Raw genomic sequence first — 19,702 nt, 5'->3', positions numbered from 1 at the left:
TGTGATATCAGGCTTCAGGTTACATTTTAACAGTGCTAAATGGGGATGCTTTTTAATTATTTTCAAGTTTGTTGGTGCAATAGATCCAGCAGGAAAATGATGTAAATGAAGAGACACGCTGGAGGATTCTTTCAGCTGTTAGAAGTAAAAATAGAAAGTTAGCCTACAACTGAAAAATGTGCCCACAAAGCTAATCCGTTGTTTCAAACATGTACCATTAGATGCACAAAACTCTAAAAGTAATGATTTGATCATTTATTTTCACTTTTTAGACTTGGGTCACATGATGTTATTCATATGGCTGATATGTGTAGAAATACGCAGCAGTGTGTGATAGGTGTTTAGGAAAAGATCCAGTTAGACACAGAAGCAGCTTCATGGTGGTTAGTTAATCAACAAGCTTCATTATATAAGCAAACAAAATTCTTGCAGTGTAGTTAACATAGTTACTTTCAGGTCAGTGAAGTGACTGTCTTAAATTATATTGTTCAACAAAACATTTCCTGGGGGCCCCTTTGTATCCTTGGTGGGTGGTAATCAACCTTCTCCCAACCTCAGCAAATATGTTTTTCATCCTGCTGTTAGATTTGTATGCAAATAGGCCAGCCAGGAAGATTTTCATCCATCATTCCTACCTTTGTGCCTCTGCAGTAGGGCCCTTTGCTGCTGTACTACTTTTCTGTTACAGTCAAGGTTATAAATTATTAACTTGGGGATCGACAAATCACAACAATGAATCCACATCGTCCTAGTTTCTATTCGTTCATGGGATGTGGGGGTCGCTGGCTGGGCCAGCATTTATTGCCCATCCCTAATTGCTCTTGAGAACTGAGTGGCTTGCTAGGCCATTTCATGCCAATCCATTTTTATGAAGAAAATGACTGAAATTGAAATTTTTTATAAAGCTGCATCAATCTAATTTGACAGTGTCTATCAAGCAAGGTGTTGTTTTACCTTTTGATTCTAATGTTTTTTTTCCCCTCTGAAAGTTACTTGAGGCTTGGGACAAGATTTTGGTTTTTAGTTCGGGATCCCAATGTTGGGATCAAATGGAGGCCTCAATCCCACACTCTGTTGGGAGCTGTCACCAGCTATCGATTTTTATCTGAATTGGTGCGCTCACTGTCCAAATAAGGATGGTGGTCAGGTTTTCTATGCGGGAGGGTCAATCGGAAACTCGCGGGCACAGAAGGAGCTGTAGCCTGCTGTTGCACTCAGCAATTGTAAAAATTTTCATTGAAAAAAAGAGGCCACAGTTGCCTGGCCACCTTTTCAGAGGGGATTCTACCCACCCACCCCTCCCACACACACACACACACACACACACACACACATACACACAAACAGGGCCATCTTCGGCCACAGCTGTAACCAGATGGGCAGAGATGGTGCTGGCAAACCATGCAAGCCAGCAATGCAAAATTATATGCCTGCCGGCCTCTGTTCCTCAGCCAGCCCCTCCCATATCAAGATGAAAATTCAGCCACTGGTTTTGTTATTTGGCATTGAACTATATTGCTTATAACGAAATTAAGTAGAGGGAAGATTCACATGAGGGGAGATTTGGAAAGTTAATGAGAAAGGACAAGGCAATTGTGCAGGATGACGATACCCAGAGTGCAGCAAGAAGGGACAGAGTATACAGACAAAAATGTGCACCAGCAAATAGGGTCAGATTCAGGAAAAATGGTAAAAAGACAGAATTATAGGCTCTCTCTGAATACACGCAGTATTCCTAACAAGATGGATGAACCAAAAGCAGAAATTGAAATGAATTGGTATTAAATGGTAGCCATTACAGAGAAGTTGCAAAGTGACCAAAGCTGAGAACTGAACATTCAAGAGTATTTGACATTTTGGAAGGATAGGAAGGAGTGGTGCGGTAACTCTGATTTAAAAAAAATTAAGATTAGTACAGTAGTGAGAAATGATCTTGGCTCAGAAGATCAAGATGTAGAATCAGTTTGGGTGGAAATGAGAAATACCAAGGGAAATAAGTGAGAGTAGTTTATAGGACCCCTAAAAGCTACATTGAAGGACAATGTTTAAATCAAGAAATAATGGGGGCTTGTGAGAAAAGCACTGAAATAATTGTGGGTAATTTTAATCTTCATATAGATTTGATGAATCAAATTCATAAAGGCAGCCTTGTTGAAGCTTTGAGTTCATAGAATGTATTTGTGATAGTTTCTCAGAACAATATATTCTGGAACCAACCAGTGAACAGGCTATCTTAGACCTGGGAGTGTGTAATAAGAGAGGATCCATTAATGATCTCATTGTTAAGAACCCTCTAGGTAAGAGTGATTATAACGACATTATAGAATTAGAGGGGAAGAAACTTGGGTCTGAAACTAGTGTCTTAAATTTAAATAAAGGCAAATACAAAGGTATGAAGACACAGTTGGCTAGAGCGGACTGGGAAATAGATTAAAAGGTAAGATGGTAGATAAGCAAAGGCAAACAATTAAAGAGCTATTTCATATCACTCAACAAAGATATATATTCCATTGATAAAGGCTCAATGAGAAGGATGCACCATCGTGGCTAACTAAGAAAGTTAAGGATGACATCAAATTGAAAGAAAAGGCCTATAATGCTGTGAAGATTAGCGGTAGGCCAGAAGATTGGAAAAGTTTTAGAATCCAGCAAAGGATGACTTAAAAAAAATAGAGGGAGAAATTAGAATATGAGAGTAAACTAGCAAGAAATATCAAAACAGACAGTAAGAGCTTCTATAAGTACATAATAAGGAAGATAGTAGCTAAAGTAAAAGTTGGTCCCTTAGAGGATGAGACTGTGGAATTAATGATGGGAAGCAAGGAAATTACAGTAACTTTGAACAAGTATTTTGTGTCTTCATGATAGAAGGCACAAAAAATTCAAGAAAATTCGGGGCTAAAGGGAGGGAGGCACTTGAAACAATCACTGTCACAAGAGAACAAGAACTAGGAAAACGAATGGGACTAAAGGCTGACAAGCCCCTTGAACCTAATGGCCTGCATCCTAAGGTTGTAAAAGAAGTGACTGCAGAGATAGTGGATGTATTGGTTGTAACCTTCCAAAATTCCCTAGATTCTGAAAAGGTCCCAGCGGATTGGAAAACCGCAAATGTAACACCTCTAGTCAAGAAAGCAGGAAACCAGAGGCCAGTTAACCCAACATCTCTCATTGAGGAAAATGCTGTAAGAGTCAACATGGTTTTGTGAAAGGGAAACCATGTTTGACAAATTTATTAGGGTCTTTGAGGATGTAACAAACAGGGTGGATTTTTTATTCTTTCACCAATGGCAAGGCCAGCATTTGTTGCCATCTCTAATTTCCCTTGAGAAGATGGTGGTGAGCTGCCGCCTTGAGCCACTGCAGTTCATCTGGTGCAGGTACATCCACAGTGCTGTTAGGAAAGTAGTTGCAGGATTTTGATCCAGCAACAGTGGGGGAACAGCAATATAGTTCCAAGTTAGAATGGTGTGTGGTTTGGAGGGGATCTTGCAGATGATGATGTTTCCATGTGCCTGGTTGGCACAGGTTGAGGGTTTGGAAATTGCTAGTGAAGGAGATTTGGTGAGTTGCTGCAGTGCATCTTGTATATGGTACACACTGTTGCCACTGTGTCGCATTGGTGGAGGGAATGAATGCCTAAGGTGGTGGATGGGGTGCAATCAAGTGGGTGGCATTGTGCTGGATAGTGTAGAGCTTCTTGAGTGTTGTTGGAGCAGCACTCATCCAGGCAAGTGGGAAGTATTCTCCCACACCTCTGACTTGTGCCTTGTAGATGGCTTTGGGGAGTCAGGAGGGAGTTACTCACCACAGAATTCCAAGCCTTTGACCTGCTCTTGTAACCACTAATTATATGGCAAGTCCAGCTCAGTTTCTGGTCAGTGGTAAACCCCAGGATGTTGTTAGTGAGGTTTTAGTGATGGTAATGTAATTGAATATCAAGGGGAGATGGTTGGATTCTCTCTTGTTGAAGATGGTCATTGCTCGGCACTTGTGTGTGACGAATGTTACTTGCCACTTATCAGCCCAAGCCTAAATGTTATCCAGGTCTTGCTGCATCTGGACATGCACTGCTTCAGTATCTGAGGAGTTGCAAATGATACTGAACATTGTGCAATCATCAACAAACATCCCCACTTCCAACCTTATGATGAAGGGAAGATGGTTGGGCATAAGGGCACTCCCCTGAGGAGTTCCTGCAGCGATATCCTGGAACTGAGTGATTGACCTCCAACAACATAAACATCTTCATTTGTGCTAGATATGACTCCAACTAATGGAGTGTTTTCCCTTGATTCCCAATGACTTCAGTTTTGTGGGGCCCATGATGCCACTCTGGTCAAATGCTGCCTTGATGTCAGCACTGTGGGTGTACCTACACCACATGGACTGCAACGGTTCAAGAAGGCAGCTCACCACCACCTTCTCAAGTGCAGCTAGGAATGGGCAATAAATGCTGGCCCAGCCAGCGAAGTCCACATCCCGTGAATGAATAAAAAGGGCAGTCGTACTCACCTCACCTCTGGAATTCAGCTCTTTTGTCCATGTTTGGACCACGGCTGTTATGAGGTCAGGAACCGAGTGGATAAAGGGGAACTAGCAGGTGGAATGTATTTGAATTTCCAAAAGACATTCAATAAGGTGTCACGTAAAAGGTTACTACACAAGATAAGAGTTCATGGTGTTGGGGTAATATATTAGCACAGATAGAGGATTGGCAAACTAACAGGAAACAGAGTGAGGAAAAGGGATCATTTTCAGGTTGTCATGATGTAACTTGTGGAGTGCCACAGAGTTCTGTGCTGAAATCTCGGCTATTTACAATCTACATTAATAACTTGGATGAGGGGACCGAGTGTATTGTAGCCAGATTTGCAGGTGATGCAACCATCAGAAAGAAAGCAAGTTTTGAAGAACTTGCAGAGTATAGGAAGGAATATGGATATGTTTAGTGAGTAGGCAAAAATTTGGCAGATGGAGTAAAATGTCAGGTTGTCCACATTGGTGGGAAGAATAGAAAAGCAGTATTATTTAGATGGAGAGAGACTGCTGCAGTACAGGGGGATCTCGTACATGAATCACAAAATGTTAGCATGGAGGTACAGCAAGTAATTAAGGACTTTTGGCCTTTGCTGTAAAGGGGATACAGTATAAATGTAGGGAAGTCTTGTTACAACTGTATAGTGCATTAGTGAGACCACACCTAGAGTACTGTGTACAGTTTTGGCATCCTTATTTAAGGAGGGATATATTTGCATTGGAGGCAGAGAAGATTCATTAGGTTGGTTCCTGGGATGAGGGGTTGCCTTGTGAGGAAAGGTTGGGCCTATACTTGGAGTTTTGAAGAATGAGAAGTGATCTTATTGAGACATAAAAGATTGAGGGGGTTTGACAGGCTGGATGTTGAGAGGATGGGCAGAATCCTGTGAAGCTAGGAGCAGGAAACGAGGAGGGTAGGGGCACTTAATTCAGCAGAAGGCAAACGTCAGCCTCCCGATGGTGGGCTGAGAGTTGGTTATTGAGTTGGCAATTGAGGGTGGAGCATGCCTCCCGAAGGTAAGTTTTGGGAGCCTCTTATTAGTACATTAGCATGTCATGCAAGCTGATTTGCCAAATTAAAAGGTACTTTTGGAATTTAGGGGATAAAGGGTTATACAGGGAAGGTCAGTGGTGAGATCCTGAGAGTTGAGGGTAACAGAGAGCAGGTCAAGAATGATTGTGGGTCGGTTGAGGATGGTGGAAGGCAGGCTGAGGATAACAGGGAGGCAGTTCAACATGCTGGGCCCCTGATCAGTAGTGATGGGAGGGTGGTGATCTAGGTGAATCATAGTTGCTCTAGGGTGAAAGTTGGGGAGTCAAGGGTCACCGTAGGCAGGACAAGGGTGATGGAGGGAGGGTCAAAAGTGAGTGAGAGAGGGTGCAGAGTGATTGCATCCAGTTCCAGGAATCCAGGGGGAGCGACAGATCTGAAAGGGGTGCAGTGATCACAGCATACTGAAGGATTACAGACTCCTCACAAACAGCTTGACTAATGCTGCTGGATGTCAAGGAGTGGGTGCCTGTCCAATTGTGGTGCCCCGACCTTAGACTTGCATGAGGTAACAGCAGGGCTGGTGACTTCCTACCCATCCCTGCTGCATGATTGGCTAGGGCCCTCTCCTCTGCATATTTAATTGGTTGGCCGGCGTGTGATTGCACCTCCAGTTGAAAATGCAGCGCACTTCCAGTTCTGCCTTCAGGAGCCTCGATGCAAAAAGATTCTGCCTGATGTTTCTCTTCATGAGTGCATTTAGTACTAGGTGGTACAGTTTCAAAACAAGATTGCAATGAGGAATTTCTTCCAAGTGTCATTAATTTTTGGAATTCTTTTCCTTAGAGTGGTGGAGGCTGAGCCATTGAAGGTATTCAAGGCTGAGTTAGACATTTTTTATCTCACAAAAGTTGAGTTGAGACCCCAGTCAATCATCCATCGTCTTGTGAATGGCAAAGCAGGCTTGAAGGGCTGAGTGGCCTACTTCTGCTTTATTTTTTGTGTTCTTAGAGCATCTGAACCAGTCTGTAATTCACAGTTTTTTTAAGTATCTTAACTCTTGAAACTATGTACCAACTTCAGAGAGCTTGTTCCATACAATAAGAAATAAAACCCTAATAGTTTTTAGCCCTGATTTATGAGCATATTAAAAGTTAGCTGAACTTTTAAAAGAGATGGGAGTGAATGGTGAACTACACTAAAACACTCTTCATCTGCCTAACTTATCCAAAAAAAATGCAAGGACTTGATTATTGAAATTGGGTGTAGTGTTTATCTTGACTGAATTTGTGCTGTTTGCACTGACTAGTTTGGATATTAGTAAGTGCAAGGAAGGTACTATACATTCCCTGCTAACGGGTTGCGAAGTTTTCGGTGAATCCTTGTTTGCTCACTAAATGTGAGGCTTGACAGAAAAGTAGAATGGGACATTTTCTATTTTACTGTATTGGAGTAATGTACTAATTGGTAATTAGTAACCAGAGGCCCAGGTGAATTCTCTGTGGACATGAGTTCAAATCCCACCATGGTAGCTGGTGGAATCTAAATTCAATAAATAAAATCTGGAATTAAATGCTAATCTCAGTGGTGGTGGCCCTGAAACTATCATCGATAGTTGATGTTTACATCTTCAACCATCTGTAGAGAAAGAACTGTACCCTTGCATAGATTTGAACTGAAGCATAAAAGATATGAACCCTGTTGGATTTGGCTCAATGTTTGAGTCAGAAATTCCACTTTGTTTCATGTATCCAATCTAGTTTTGTCAATAGCTGTCTGTATGCTTGACATCCAACCAGAATGCCAAAGCTTGAATAATGCCACTACCTATTTCACCAGCTTCGTTGGGTGAAGGTTTTGTAATGCCCTTTCTGGTCAGGTTGTTTGATCAAATTGTTCTATCTAAAGGTGTCTAATCTTAGAGACATACAAAATGGAGAAATGTAATAGCCAGGTACTTCAGTCCTCCCAGCTGGAGGAAGGCTGTGGTGGAAAGGGAAGCTCCTTCAACTTAATTTATGTTTTATGATTTTTTTTTCTTTATTCTTTCATGGCCTTGAACTGAGTGGCTTGCTCAGCCATTTCAGAGGGCAGTTAAGAGTCAACCACGTTGCTGAGAATTTGAGGTCATATGTAGGCCAGACCAGGTAAGGATGGCAGATTTCCTCCTCTAAAGGACATAGTGAACCAGATGGGTTTTTACAGCAATCGATGATAGTTTCAGGGCCACCACCACTGAGATTAGCATTTAATTCCAGATTTTATTTATTGAATTTAGATTCCACCAGCTACCATGGTGGGATTTGAACTCATGTCCACAGAGAATTCACCTGGGCCTCTGGTTACTAATTACCAATTAGTACATTACCAGTACGCCACCATCTCCCCTGAGCTGGCAATAATATAACTACCTGAATAATATCCTGCTTGTGTCTTCATTATGGTTAACTGTAGCTTCAATTAGCAGGAAAAATCTGGATTTCTTCAATAACTTTTTATATAGGATTCCTTTTCACTAGTAAATTTGGTTGTACAATTTGAGCAAACTTTCATTAAATGCTTTGAGGATTGTGGTAAATTTGCAATGTTGAAAGGCACATTTAATCTCACTAAGATTATCTGTTCAATTATAACTTCCTTTAACCCTTCCACAGAAACACGATAGTCTCCTTAGTCTTAAGCATTTTACCGCACACAAAACAATCAGTGTACACACTGAGTCACTCTGTTTATAAAATGGTTCATATTTTTAGGACAAGAGAACATGTGTCATGGAATGTCAGATGCAAATTCAATCACTTGTTCTATAGATTTTCTCTTCTCTGCCACACAGCAGTGGAGAGGAAGCAAATTGAAGCTGGGCTGGGGGAAGGGGGAATCATTGTCAGGCCATTATTGTGCACTTTTCAGCTGCAGCAAGTGGCACCTGGCTTGATGGGTTTGGGACTGGAGCGTAGGGAAAATAGAAGAAATTCATACCTGCATATGAAAATAAAATCACACTTTTGTCAGGCTAAGATCTTGTAGCAAATAGTCAGCTCTTGGACATTAGCTCACAGACTGCTTGAATAAGTCATCTTCATGATCCATCTTACTTCTGTACTTTTGCTTTCCTATTTTGTCTGTTGGTTATTTTCTTCTTTTGCCTTGCTGTCATTAATTTTACATTTTTTTTATCTTACAGGGGAACATTCAATGCAAATGTAAAATGAAGCCTTATGAAATTAGATCACATGTTAATCCTTAAATTACCTTTCAAATGAAAACCATAAGCATAGAATTGATGATTGGTTAAGGAACTGGACATTTAAATATGAAGGATGTAAAATGTAAATGTTCTTGGTCTTTTGATTTTGATGATGTAGCTACCCCCTAGGGTGCTATTTGGCCACCACCTCGTGGTTTCTCTGCAGTTCCGATGAATGTCTGATAATGTAACAGCACATTGCTGGAGTATTTCAGACCTTTATCTGTCTCCTTTCTAATAAAACAAAATTCTTAAAATTCATGTTTGGTAAATATTCTGGGTATATTTGCAGTTCCACGATTTCCAAAGTAAGATTTGTGGCCATGATTAAGCGAGAAAAAGAATCCAAAGTTGTTCAAAAGCAGCCACAAATCTTCAAAAGTGTATATTTGAAAGGGAGTGTTATGTACGTTTAAGTTGGAATTTTTGCTGAATGAAGAGGAGCTACAAACTCTTTTTCTTTGATACTAGATGGACCCGACATTCAAGAGCAGTCCCATTTGACTTTTCCAGATAAAGTGGAGTTTGTCAATGAAGCCCATTCTTCACCTCCTACAGGAGAAAGTGGCCCAAGCAGAGACCATCTGCCCAGCAGTACTGAACCTGGAGCAACTAACCTGGCACCAAGTCTGACCCCAGCCCACCAGCCAACTATCTCCCTCATTTCTGATGACAACACAGATGCATTGAGCGTGGAGTCATTAACACTTCTGCCACCTACTGATGCGCAGCAAATCCGGAGTGTGAGCACTTTAACCCAGCCATCCACCTTATCTAATGAGATAAAAGAAAATGACACTAGAGAAAATGAGGAATCTGAAGCAACAGGGCCAACAGCAAACCCCTCACAATGAATACAACATGACCTTTGACCCACCTGGGTCTGTGTAGAGTGAGGCAGGCTTGTAAAGCAAGGAAATTAAACCTATAGTCTGAACACAGCTGAACAGAGAAGCTAGTAGATCTGTGGAGCCCAACAAAGTAGAATTATTGCTTGCAAGTTTCTGTAGATTCTAAAACGAGGAAGCCTTGCTCCTACAGTTACTATAGAGTTACGGCTGACACTGAGAAACCTACATTATGTACATTTGTCTTTTACTACTGAAGCCTAGTAAAGCACTGTCACTGACTCGGACTCAGTAGGTAAGACCAGGGTTCTATCTGCCCTGTTCAAATATGTACACCCCAGGCCTGTATTTTTCCACCATGTACATTATATTACTATATTCACCCACTTGAATTCATTTCTGACTAGATGAAGTATTTTACGAAACTACAGGTTGGAAATTGTTTTATTTTACCACTTTAACCCACCTGAATAATTGTGTTATAAAAATCCATTAATTTAGGTTTAAAAATTAAATAAAACACAATTGACACCCATCAAAACTAGGTAAAAATAGATGCACCTAATAGATCGCCTCACTAATTCTAATTTAATTTTAAATAGACTTCAAACATGTTTCACTAAATGCAGTCGAACATTTATCTGTGACACAGTTTTTTATTACAATATTTAATGATTTATACATGTAACAAATACAGAGGTGAACAAGTTTTGTAAAGTTTAAAAACAAAAATACTTAATGCTACCACTAACCGTTACAGCACTGGCATCCATTTCTAGCATCTGTCCACTATCAGACACATATATACAGGTTGCCTCTGGAAGCCTTAGAATTTGGGCATTTGCTGGAGAATTATCCCATTAACTCACAAACCTGCCCAGGAACCTCGATAATATGAATATTTTGGGACTTCACAAGACAGCCAGGGGTGGTTTCATTTTCACACACTATCATTTCAGACCACCAGGCACCACGTGCATATTTTGTTAATGGAGCAGTAAGTGTTTCAAAACATGTAAGGCAATGAAACTTGAGAGAAGGATGATATGAAGTAAAAAGCCTGTTACCTTTCTACAGAGAAGAAACATTGTTGAGTATTCCTGGTGTGTTGCACACATGCACTTCTGCGATCGCTGGAGTGGTCAGGTATTTTGCATTTTTAAGGTTATCCATGGCCTCTTAACCAGAGAATGGATAGGTGAGAGATGGAGTAAACTAAGAAATATTTGTTGCTGTGACTAAAGCCATGCACACCACTATTATGACAACTGTACATGGAAAATGGTTGTTTACAAACACAGGAGTATTTTGGACCTCTCCAGAAATGCACAATTTGGGTTAACTTGTGCAATTCAAAAAAAAAAGGCCAAATTCAAGTTTTGGTTTGGTTTATCAGTGATCCTTGCAATTACATATAGACATAATTTTGCATCATTCCCCTAACTGATTGGCTTGTGCACAGTTTCTCCTGTAGGATCTATTCCATTTATGTTTTAGTGTAAATGCAGCTGAGGAGATTGAAAATCAAAAACAGATTAATAAAAAACTTGAATTTATAATTAATAGTTACTCTGTCTCTTAGGTCGCTATGTTGCATTAGTCCCTGCACTGATGGAACAAAACCAAAGCAAGGTCAAAAATGTGCAAGGTAGTTCTTAATTGTAGTAAATAGATAATATAGAACAAAATAGGCAAAATGCAATTACAATAAGATAAATAGTGAAAATAAATTAACTTGTCCACAGGATGAGGACATGTGACTGATTTTGTCTGTGAAGTCAGAAGATCCACACAGTTAAGTAAGGAAACAATTTTTTTTATAGACGTATATTTAACTCGAGTGTTTTGACATCAGTTTTTTGGTGTTGTAATCTGATATGCAGCTACAGGCTAGAAAGCTCATTATTACAGTATTGATTTTTAATGGCAGTCTCGCCGATTGCTGCAAGCTTATTAATATTTGTACAACAGATTTATGAGCAACTTTTCCTCTTTTATAGACATCCTGGTTGGTTCTGACGTAGTCAAAATAGATGGTTCCACTTATGTTTTTAATGTTTTTCTTTGGAAATTGCAACATGTTGCAGCTGATATTTCAGAAGCTGAACTCACCCAATATTGTTTGTTATAAAAGCCCACAACTTAGCAACCTAACTGGTGCTGGGAAAACCAGATGGTATCAGCATTCATTACTCTGCACAGTTGGTATCTGGCTAATCTCAAGTGATACTGTCATTTCACCTTGTAGAATATAATGTCATAGTTGCAATGGGCTGACTTAGTCACCTTAAAGAATATTCTTAAAAACACTGATACCGATTATAAGATTCCACAGGTAAGTTATTTTATCACACAAAATTCTCTTAATTTTGTCGTGACGTGAATCCACAAAGCATCTGAAATCAGCACTATGGCCCAAGCTTCCTAAGTTTATAGTTTATACTGCACACATGCTTTAAAGGAGTAGTGTAAAACATCCCTGAATAATTTCACACCTGGACCTTGTCCTTAATCCCCCGTTCAAATGTTTACCACAGGAAATTTTAGCTCAAAATCTATAACTATATCATGTGCTCAGTGTTAATAGCAGTGATATAATTGGCTACAGTACATCTGACTGTCAAAACAGTCAAACTCCAGATTGCATGGCCACTGCCTATTATTCCCTCAAAAACAAAATGGAATAAGGTGACCAAGGAACAATTCTCCATCACCTGACACGCCTCTAGAGCATATTCACATGAACCTTTTCATTCTACATACACACACAATGGTAGAGACACCCGAGGTGCAATTTTACAGCTTTTTTGTCATGACCTCATCACTTGACCTCACCAGAAGCTAACGTATGCTTTTTTTCATATTGAAACCTTCAAATCAATAAGTATAAGGTTATGTAAACATGATCTGCCCACCTTAGAAGTTTCAGAGGCCAAGATCAATTCTATTCAGCTAATAAAAGGAAAGCATGTAGTCTGTACAACAGTAATAGTCTCTCAATGATAAGACAACTGGAACTAAAATGTGACAAGTAAAACAAAAATAAATTTGCCCTTTTACGTTTGTTGCCATCAGAGCAGTCTACAAGTTGACAATTTTATAGAAGTTCAGAATGCCCATTGAATTATGGTGTCTCAAGTTACTTATACCAGTACTAAACTTTTAGTGCAAACTATGACGCCACCGTATCTTATCTCAAATTTCTTGCACAAACATTAGTTTGTAATTTTTGGTTGCAACCAATGGAAGAGCTGCATTTATGGAAGGAAGCTGAACTAAACTAAAATGCCTCTTCTGGAGTGAACTGGGCAGATAAATATTTCGTGCAGATGTGAAGTACTCTTTCTGCTTTCCTGGTCAGTTATTCACACAGGTTTAAGACACAATGCCCTGCAGCATTTTAACCTCATAGTAGGAGATAGGCAATCTGGATTTCAACTGTCTCATCGGATTGCGCAGATTGTTGGTATTAACTATTTCATTGGATCTCTTGGAATGGACTAACCACCAGACGTGATATTCACAGAAGATTTAGCTGAACATGGTTGAGTATAACTTATTCTGCCACTGAAAAAAACAAAGGTGCAATTTCCTTCCAGGGGAATTATTGATGCATCTTTATATGAATAAAACTAGTTACAGAGCTTGAAGTATGGCATATTCATTCGTGCAGGCTTTTCTAGGCATCCCTGTCTTTGCAGAAGTTGGCGTGTACTGAATTTGCAACAGCAAATATGAACTTACGACCATTCATGCCCCTTCGCTGCATTGAATAACACTGTTTAAGAAACAGTGCACAAGCCGTAAACAGAATGTATTTCATTGTTGCACAGCAAAGGATATATTGGTACAGCAAATGGACTTAATGTACAGAACACTTTCTCAGCACTCAATGAGTTTTGTATGATAGATAAAAATAATCATTGTAAATAAAACATTGTGTAGATTGTTTAAAAAAACTTCCTTTACTTCAGATTAAGCAATACTATAATATTTACATTAATGCTTTTTTGGTCATTTCGTTACAGTGCAGTATTTCAAATTAGATGGGGTTTCTTATGGAAATTATAAACTATGTATATTGGAAAAATAGGGTTATGTTTTAACTTAAGTCATTTGCTGTGTATGTATATGTGGAAACTTTCTCTCTTTTCAAAATGAAGGTTCCTTTCAGATTTAGGCTTGTGTTTGCACTATGAGCTCAGGTAGCACAGGCAAGGGTCGTGTCACTTGGATATTCCACAACGCACGAAGCAGGGCAGAACAGGAAAACATACAATGTAAGCCTGTTGGTCATCTAAGCAATGGCAATAAATGTAAGTCTTCTTTTGCATTTCAAATGTGTTTTTTTTACTTCACCGAGAGGCAACTAACCCATTCAACATGTAGGCTGTTAACCATGCAATCAGATTAATTGGCTGCTAATGCCTCTTTGGGAAGATTTACTTTTGGTGGTGATGTGTTACAATGCATAACGATGACTCAGGCAATTGGAATTCAACAGTTTGTAGTTAAAAAAATTGTACGCAAACTAACTTTCTTTCATTAAAGGCAGGTGTAGGTCTGTACTTGTGGTTTGGGGTCAAAATTAGGTTTTGTGAGATGAAAGATCCAAAGTGATGTGTTGAGCTTGGTAAATCTCAACCAAACACTCAAATTGTTAGAAGACGTTGGTTTGTAGCTCCTATTTGCACCTGATTATCTCAAATTTGTATTTAAGATATCAACTAATTACCCTACCAACCAACATTTGGCAAACAGGAATGAAAACCCTTTACTATGAAATGAAAAAAGCTATGAATCAAAAAGAAACGGTCAAACAGCTGCTCTTTTTAAAGACAATCCAATAAAATTATTAAAAACGAAAAATGCTGAAAATACTCAGGTCAGACAATATCTGTGGAGAGAAATAGTTATCATTTCAGGTCAATGACCCTTTATTTCAGATTTCCAGCATCTGTGGTATTTTGCATTTGTGTTTAAAATTATTTTTAAAATATTTTTTTTTGAAAACCCTTTGCACTTACCATATAAATTCTCAATAGTTTTGAGAGTCTTTGCATTGGAAATCAGGTTTGTAATGTAAAGCATAAAATGTTGCAAAAAATCACAAAGATTGACCTTGCGTAGGCATGAGTATTTTCTATGTTTAAAATGTGTCTTAACAATGTTTTCCATTGGAGGAAGTGCCTCTGACAAACTGAGTGCTTGTGTGCCTCGTCTTATCAGAGCTGTTACTGCAAGGGGCAGTAGTCATGACTCCCAACAAGTTAAAGGCAAAATACTGCAGATGCTGGGAATCTGAAACAAAAACAAAAAATGCCGGAAAAGCTCAGCAAGTCTGACATCATCTACGGAGAGAAGGATAGAGTCCCTATGACCCTTAAGAGCAAGCATGACTCCCAACAAGTACCTGTGCCGATAATTCCCAGCAGGTCACAGTATGAATTTAGAAAATTCCCAGCATATGTTAATAAGATGCACTGCAGATAAACTACTTAATATCAGAAGTGTGAAGGCAGGCAGTAGGAGGGGTGATTTAAAGCTTGGTCAATGAAATAATTTTAACAAAGATATTTTTGGAGAGCGAGGTAGAGGGGTTTAGGGCAGGGATTCCAGAGTTTTGTGCCAAGACAGCCAGCAATGGCATGGTGAGGGGATTGGTGGGATGCATAAGAGGTCAGATTTGGAGAAATGCAGTGTTCTAGGAAGGTTGTAAGGCTAGCAAAGGTCAGAGTTTGGGAGGGGTGAGGCAATGTGGGATTTGATCACCTAAGATGAGAATTTTAAATTGGAGTCATTGAGGAACTGGGGACCAGCAAAGGTCAGCACTGGGGTATTGGGTGAGCGTCACTTGCTGTGGGCTACATTGGGCTACGAAGGATGACAAGTGAAGAATCAGTTACAGCAAGACTTTTTTTTTCCCTGCAGGAACAGTACCGTAGGACATACCATGTGACAATGTAGATAATATAGATTATGTGATGTACCTGCCAAAATTAAAAAGTGTACTCTCTGGGGGATTCACTACTAAAGCCAGTCTACACCCTACAAAAAAGCAAAATGCTGCAGATGCTGGAAACCTAGGAAGAAACAAAATCGGGTCTGGCAGCATGAATGGAGAGGGACCTTTTAGCCTAGTCTACTCATCCATTGTCTGGCCTGCCAGACAAGTAGTGTAAGAAGGCAAAATATTTGAGATGGTTAAATAGGGTATAAGTGCACACCTAAAATGTACATTAGTGTACATTTTTGTATAAAGTTGTGGGGATTTATGTGCGACTTTCAAAAGTGATAACTCAATCAAGTTCATGTGGCATCATAAACTCAAGTGTAGCTCCAGAAAATCTCAAATCATTTATCTGAATTTGCATCGAACGTTTTGAGTTATATGATGGGATTGCTGTCTTTCACTCCTACACCATTTATGCAATGCAGAAAACTATTTAAACTCCTCCTTAAAGAGTCATACCAAAACCATATTCGAAAGGGTTTTTCCTCCTCTGTTGCAGCTTTCGATTCTTTGGGGTACAGTTTCAGATGTACTGAGAATCCATCGGCACTTGTCCACGGCTGTTACTCATGTTATGAGCATTGATAGTAAATGCTGACTGGGTTATTGACAGTGAAGACATCACAGCTGAGCCCAACCCTGTCCCATGGCAGGAGTCACCGGATAATCCGCAGTGAGAATCCTGCCAGGTTTTTTTCCCCTTTTGATAATCCAGAGGTACTCAGACCATCTTGTAGCACAGGGCACAGATTAAAACTGGGTCTTGATACTCATTAATTAACTTATTTGAGCCATTAAGTGATAGTAAAGCTCTTACCTAATGAGGGAAGTCTAAAGCAGATTATTTATATCATAAAAGGCATTGCATGCATAGTATTGTTGAACATACTGGATCTGGAATCCCGAGGGTTCTGCTGGAGCTCTGGTAGGAGCCCAACGGAAACCTGCCAGCTCCAAAAATTGAGACCTAGTTGCATCAGGTCGCTGTCATTTCCAGCTTGTTTAGCTATTGAGTTGCAGTAATCTCCACCGCTGGCATTTGGTCTGAGCCCTCTTTAGCCACATTCTGAGAAGGAACTGAATCAGCAGGAGTTAAAATGCTTTGGGTTTCATAGGGCAGTGGGATTGCCAGCCCTCCAGAATTGACCTGAAGTCTCCAAGAATTAAAGGTTAATCTCTAGGAAACTGTGCAGACAACCCAGGACAAAAATCATAGCGGCATTAAAAATGTGTTTTTGTTTTCTTTGAAAACTTTAATGAAGTTATAAAAACAGTAAAGACGGGAGTAACATACCATCCAATTGAGTGATGAAGCGTCTGCTTTCCAGTTGGTGTGAGCAAGTGATGCACCGTAAGGTTAGACTCTCAGTTGACCAGTGGTGCGGGGGTGTCCATGGGCATTGGAGGCAGCAGGTCATGTACAGGCATCTCCCAAAATGCACCAACATGAGTTGTCAACCCTGCCACCTGGCTTAACCAGAATCAGTTCCAGGTTAAAAATGAACCCGCAATTTTAGAAAACAGTCACAAGTAACTTGACTCTCTATTAGAACAGTGTATCACACTCCAATGCATTTGTTCTTCTATCCATTTAGTAGTGTAATGCGTGCAAAATACTATTTTCATGTTTTTTTTACGTTGTTTCAAACTTGAACAAACCACTAGCATTTCATGGAAATTGTTTGCTGTCCACTCTTACAAGTTTTTTTTTAAAATCAGGAATCGGGGACTTTTTATTTAATTCCAAGCAATCAACTAATGGTAGCTAGCATTACATGGATTGTACTGTGTTTATAGTATCTGTAAAACATGTGCACATTGTTTGGTAATTTCATTACCAAATCCAACTACTCTAAGAAACGGCATAAACTGTTCATTATAGTGATCAAATTATTAACTATACCACTGACTTTTCAATTTACAAATGTACATTTAAAACAAATAGCAAGTTTATGTAGTGAGCCAAGGATATATTTGTTTTGACCTTCAAAAGTTCAGTTTAGCAAAACAAAATTCATATTCATCTATCATTGCCTAAAAGTTGCATATGTTTCCATGAACCTTTGAAGCATATAAGGCATTAAAAAAACACCATCTGTCATTATACAGTTATACACTGCATTGGTGAGACCACATGTCGAATACGGTGTGCCATTTTGATCTCCTTATTTATGGAAGGATGTAAATGCATTGGAGGAGGTTTACTAGATTGATACCTGGAATGAATGGGTGGTCTTATGAGGATAGGTTGGACAGGCTGAGGCTTGTTTTCAACGGAGTTTAGAAGAGTGAGGGGTGACTTGATTGAAGTATATAAGATCCTGAATGGTCTTGACAAGATGGACACGGAAATGATGTTTTGTCTTGTGGGTGAGTCCAGAACTAGGGGCCACTGTTTTAAAACTAGGGGCGCTCTTTCAGGACAGAAATGAGAATTTATTTTCCCCAGAGGCTTGTCCGACTTTGGAACTCTCTGCCTCAGAAGGTGTTGTAGGCAAGGTCATTGAATATCTTTAAGGCAGAGGTAGATAGATTCTTGTTAGGCAAGGGAATTGAAGGTTATCGAGGGCAGATGGGAGTGTGGAATTAGAAATACAAACAGATCAGCCTTGACCTTATTGAATGGTGGAGCAGGCTCAAGGGGCCAAATGGTCTACTTCCCCTATTTCGTATGTTTGCATATTGCTGCTTATGGAAGTTTGCTGTGTGAAAATTGGCTGCTATGTTTCTGACATTAAAGATGTCAAGGGATATGGGGATAGTGCAGGAAAATGGCATCGAGGTAGAAGATCAGCCATGATCTAGTTGAATGGGGAGCAGGCTTGAGGGTCCGAATGGCCTACTGCTGCTCCTATTTCCAATGTTCCTTCATTACAACAGTGCCAATGCTTAGAAGTACTTCATTGGCTTTTAAGCGCTTTGGGGCATCCTGTGATTGTGAAAGGTGACCTATAAATGCAAGTCTTTCTTTCATAATCTTCTCTCCTGTGTCTTTTTATTTAGCTGCTTTTCCAAAGAAAATAAAACCTGTCCCCATGCTGTTCCCATTTATCTGTGGGACAGCACTATCAGATATATTTTACTGACAGATCCAATCAACATATCATTCCTGAAATTCTCCACAGGGAACCCTGAATACAGTATCAGGGGATATATAAATGAATCTTTAAGGATAAACTGGGGCTCCAAGTTGAAAGTTCAGTGTTGTGTGTCCTCATTGCTCTGCACAATATCGGGTTTTTTTTTTGCCATTTTTTTTATGGTAAAACACCAAACCTTGCAAACAAACAGATTACAAATTGGTACAAAACTGGCAAACATTTAGAAATTAACTTTTCAGACGTAAACAACTATTTGAATTTAAGATTTTTCAAACCTTTGGGCAAAATTTTACGGTCCTCTGCCATTGGATTTGCAGGTGGGGAGACCCATAAAAGTTCCCCAGGTGGCTTTCCCGCCACCTTCTCACCTGTCCCCAAGCTGTTGGGAAAGGGGGAGGTGGGGGGGGCCTCCCTTAAAGGCCCCTTTCCACATCAGGCCCCACCGCCAACCCCCCCCCCCCCCCCCCCCCCCCCCAGGTTTGATCCCCCTGCGTGTTCCCACTCTCCCACCTCGCCACCAAGACCCTCAACACCCACCTGCTTTCCCCCCCTACCCCCCTGCTGATGCTTTCCCCTCCCCGCTATGAAACCACCTCACACTTACCTCGATCTGGTATCTGGGGACTGCTGTAATCTCAGTCCTGGCCATTGGTGCTGCTGCGACTACAGAGCTGCCAGCCAATCAGATTGGTTGGCAGCTCTCTGAGGCAGGACTTCCGCCCAAGTGAAGGATAGAAGTTCCATTTGCAGCCAACATTATTTAACCTTTCTCAGAGCGTTAAGTGGTTTTGGCACTGCTGTGATTCTCGCTGACTCTTCAGCTGGCGAGGCAAGCCATTTAAAAATCCCGCTCCTGGAGTGCTGTGCAAAGTTTTGGTCCCCATACCTAAGGAAAGGTATACTTGCCTTAGACGGGATGCAACTAAGGTTGAATAGATTGATTCCCTGGATTGAGACGACTGT

The 19,702-nt window shown here is 40.2% G+C and overlaps 1 protein-coding gene across 10 annotated transcripts in view; it reads left to right on the top strand.

Moving 5' to 3' along the window:
* The window catches only part of clec16a (C-type lectin domain containing 16A), a 290,561-nt gene extending 276,603 nt beyond the window's left edge, over positions 1-13,958 (top strand). For 6 of the 10 annotated variants that reach the window (XM_041207278.1, XM_041207280.1, XM_041207276.1 and 3 more), the window contains one exon: positions 9,249-13,958. In XM_041207278.1, the coding sequence (XP_041063212.1) occupies positions 9,249-9,631 (383 nt within the window). In that variant the 3' untranslated portion in view covers positions 9,632-13,958. Of the gene's footprint in view, positions 1-8,714; positions 8,964-9,248 lie in introns of those variants that run through there. The other 4 variants (XM_041207286.1, XM_041207281.1, XM_041207282.1 and 1 more) reach the window with 4 other exon arrangements.
* The last annotated feature ends 5,744 nt before the right edge of the window (positions 13,959-19,702 follow it).

Source organism: Carcharodon carcharias, chromosome 15 (assembly GCF_017639515.1).
Source record: "Carcharodon carcharias isolate sCarCar2 chromosome 15, sCarCar2.pri, whole genome shotgun sequence".
Taxonomy (NCBI): domain Eukaryota; kingdom Metazoa; phylum Chordata; class Chondrichthyes; order Lamniformes; family Lamnidae; genus Carcharodon; species Carcharodon carcharias.
Note: the sequence above shows the minus strand (reverse complement) of the source record. Positions and strands in the feature narration are given on the sequence as shown.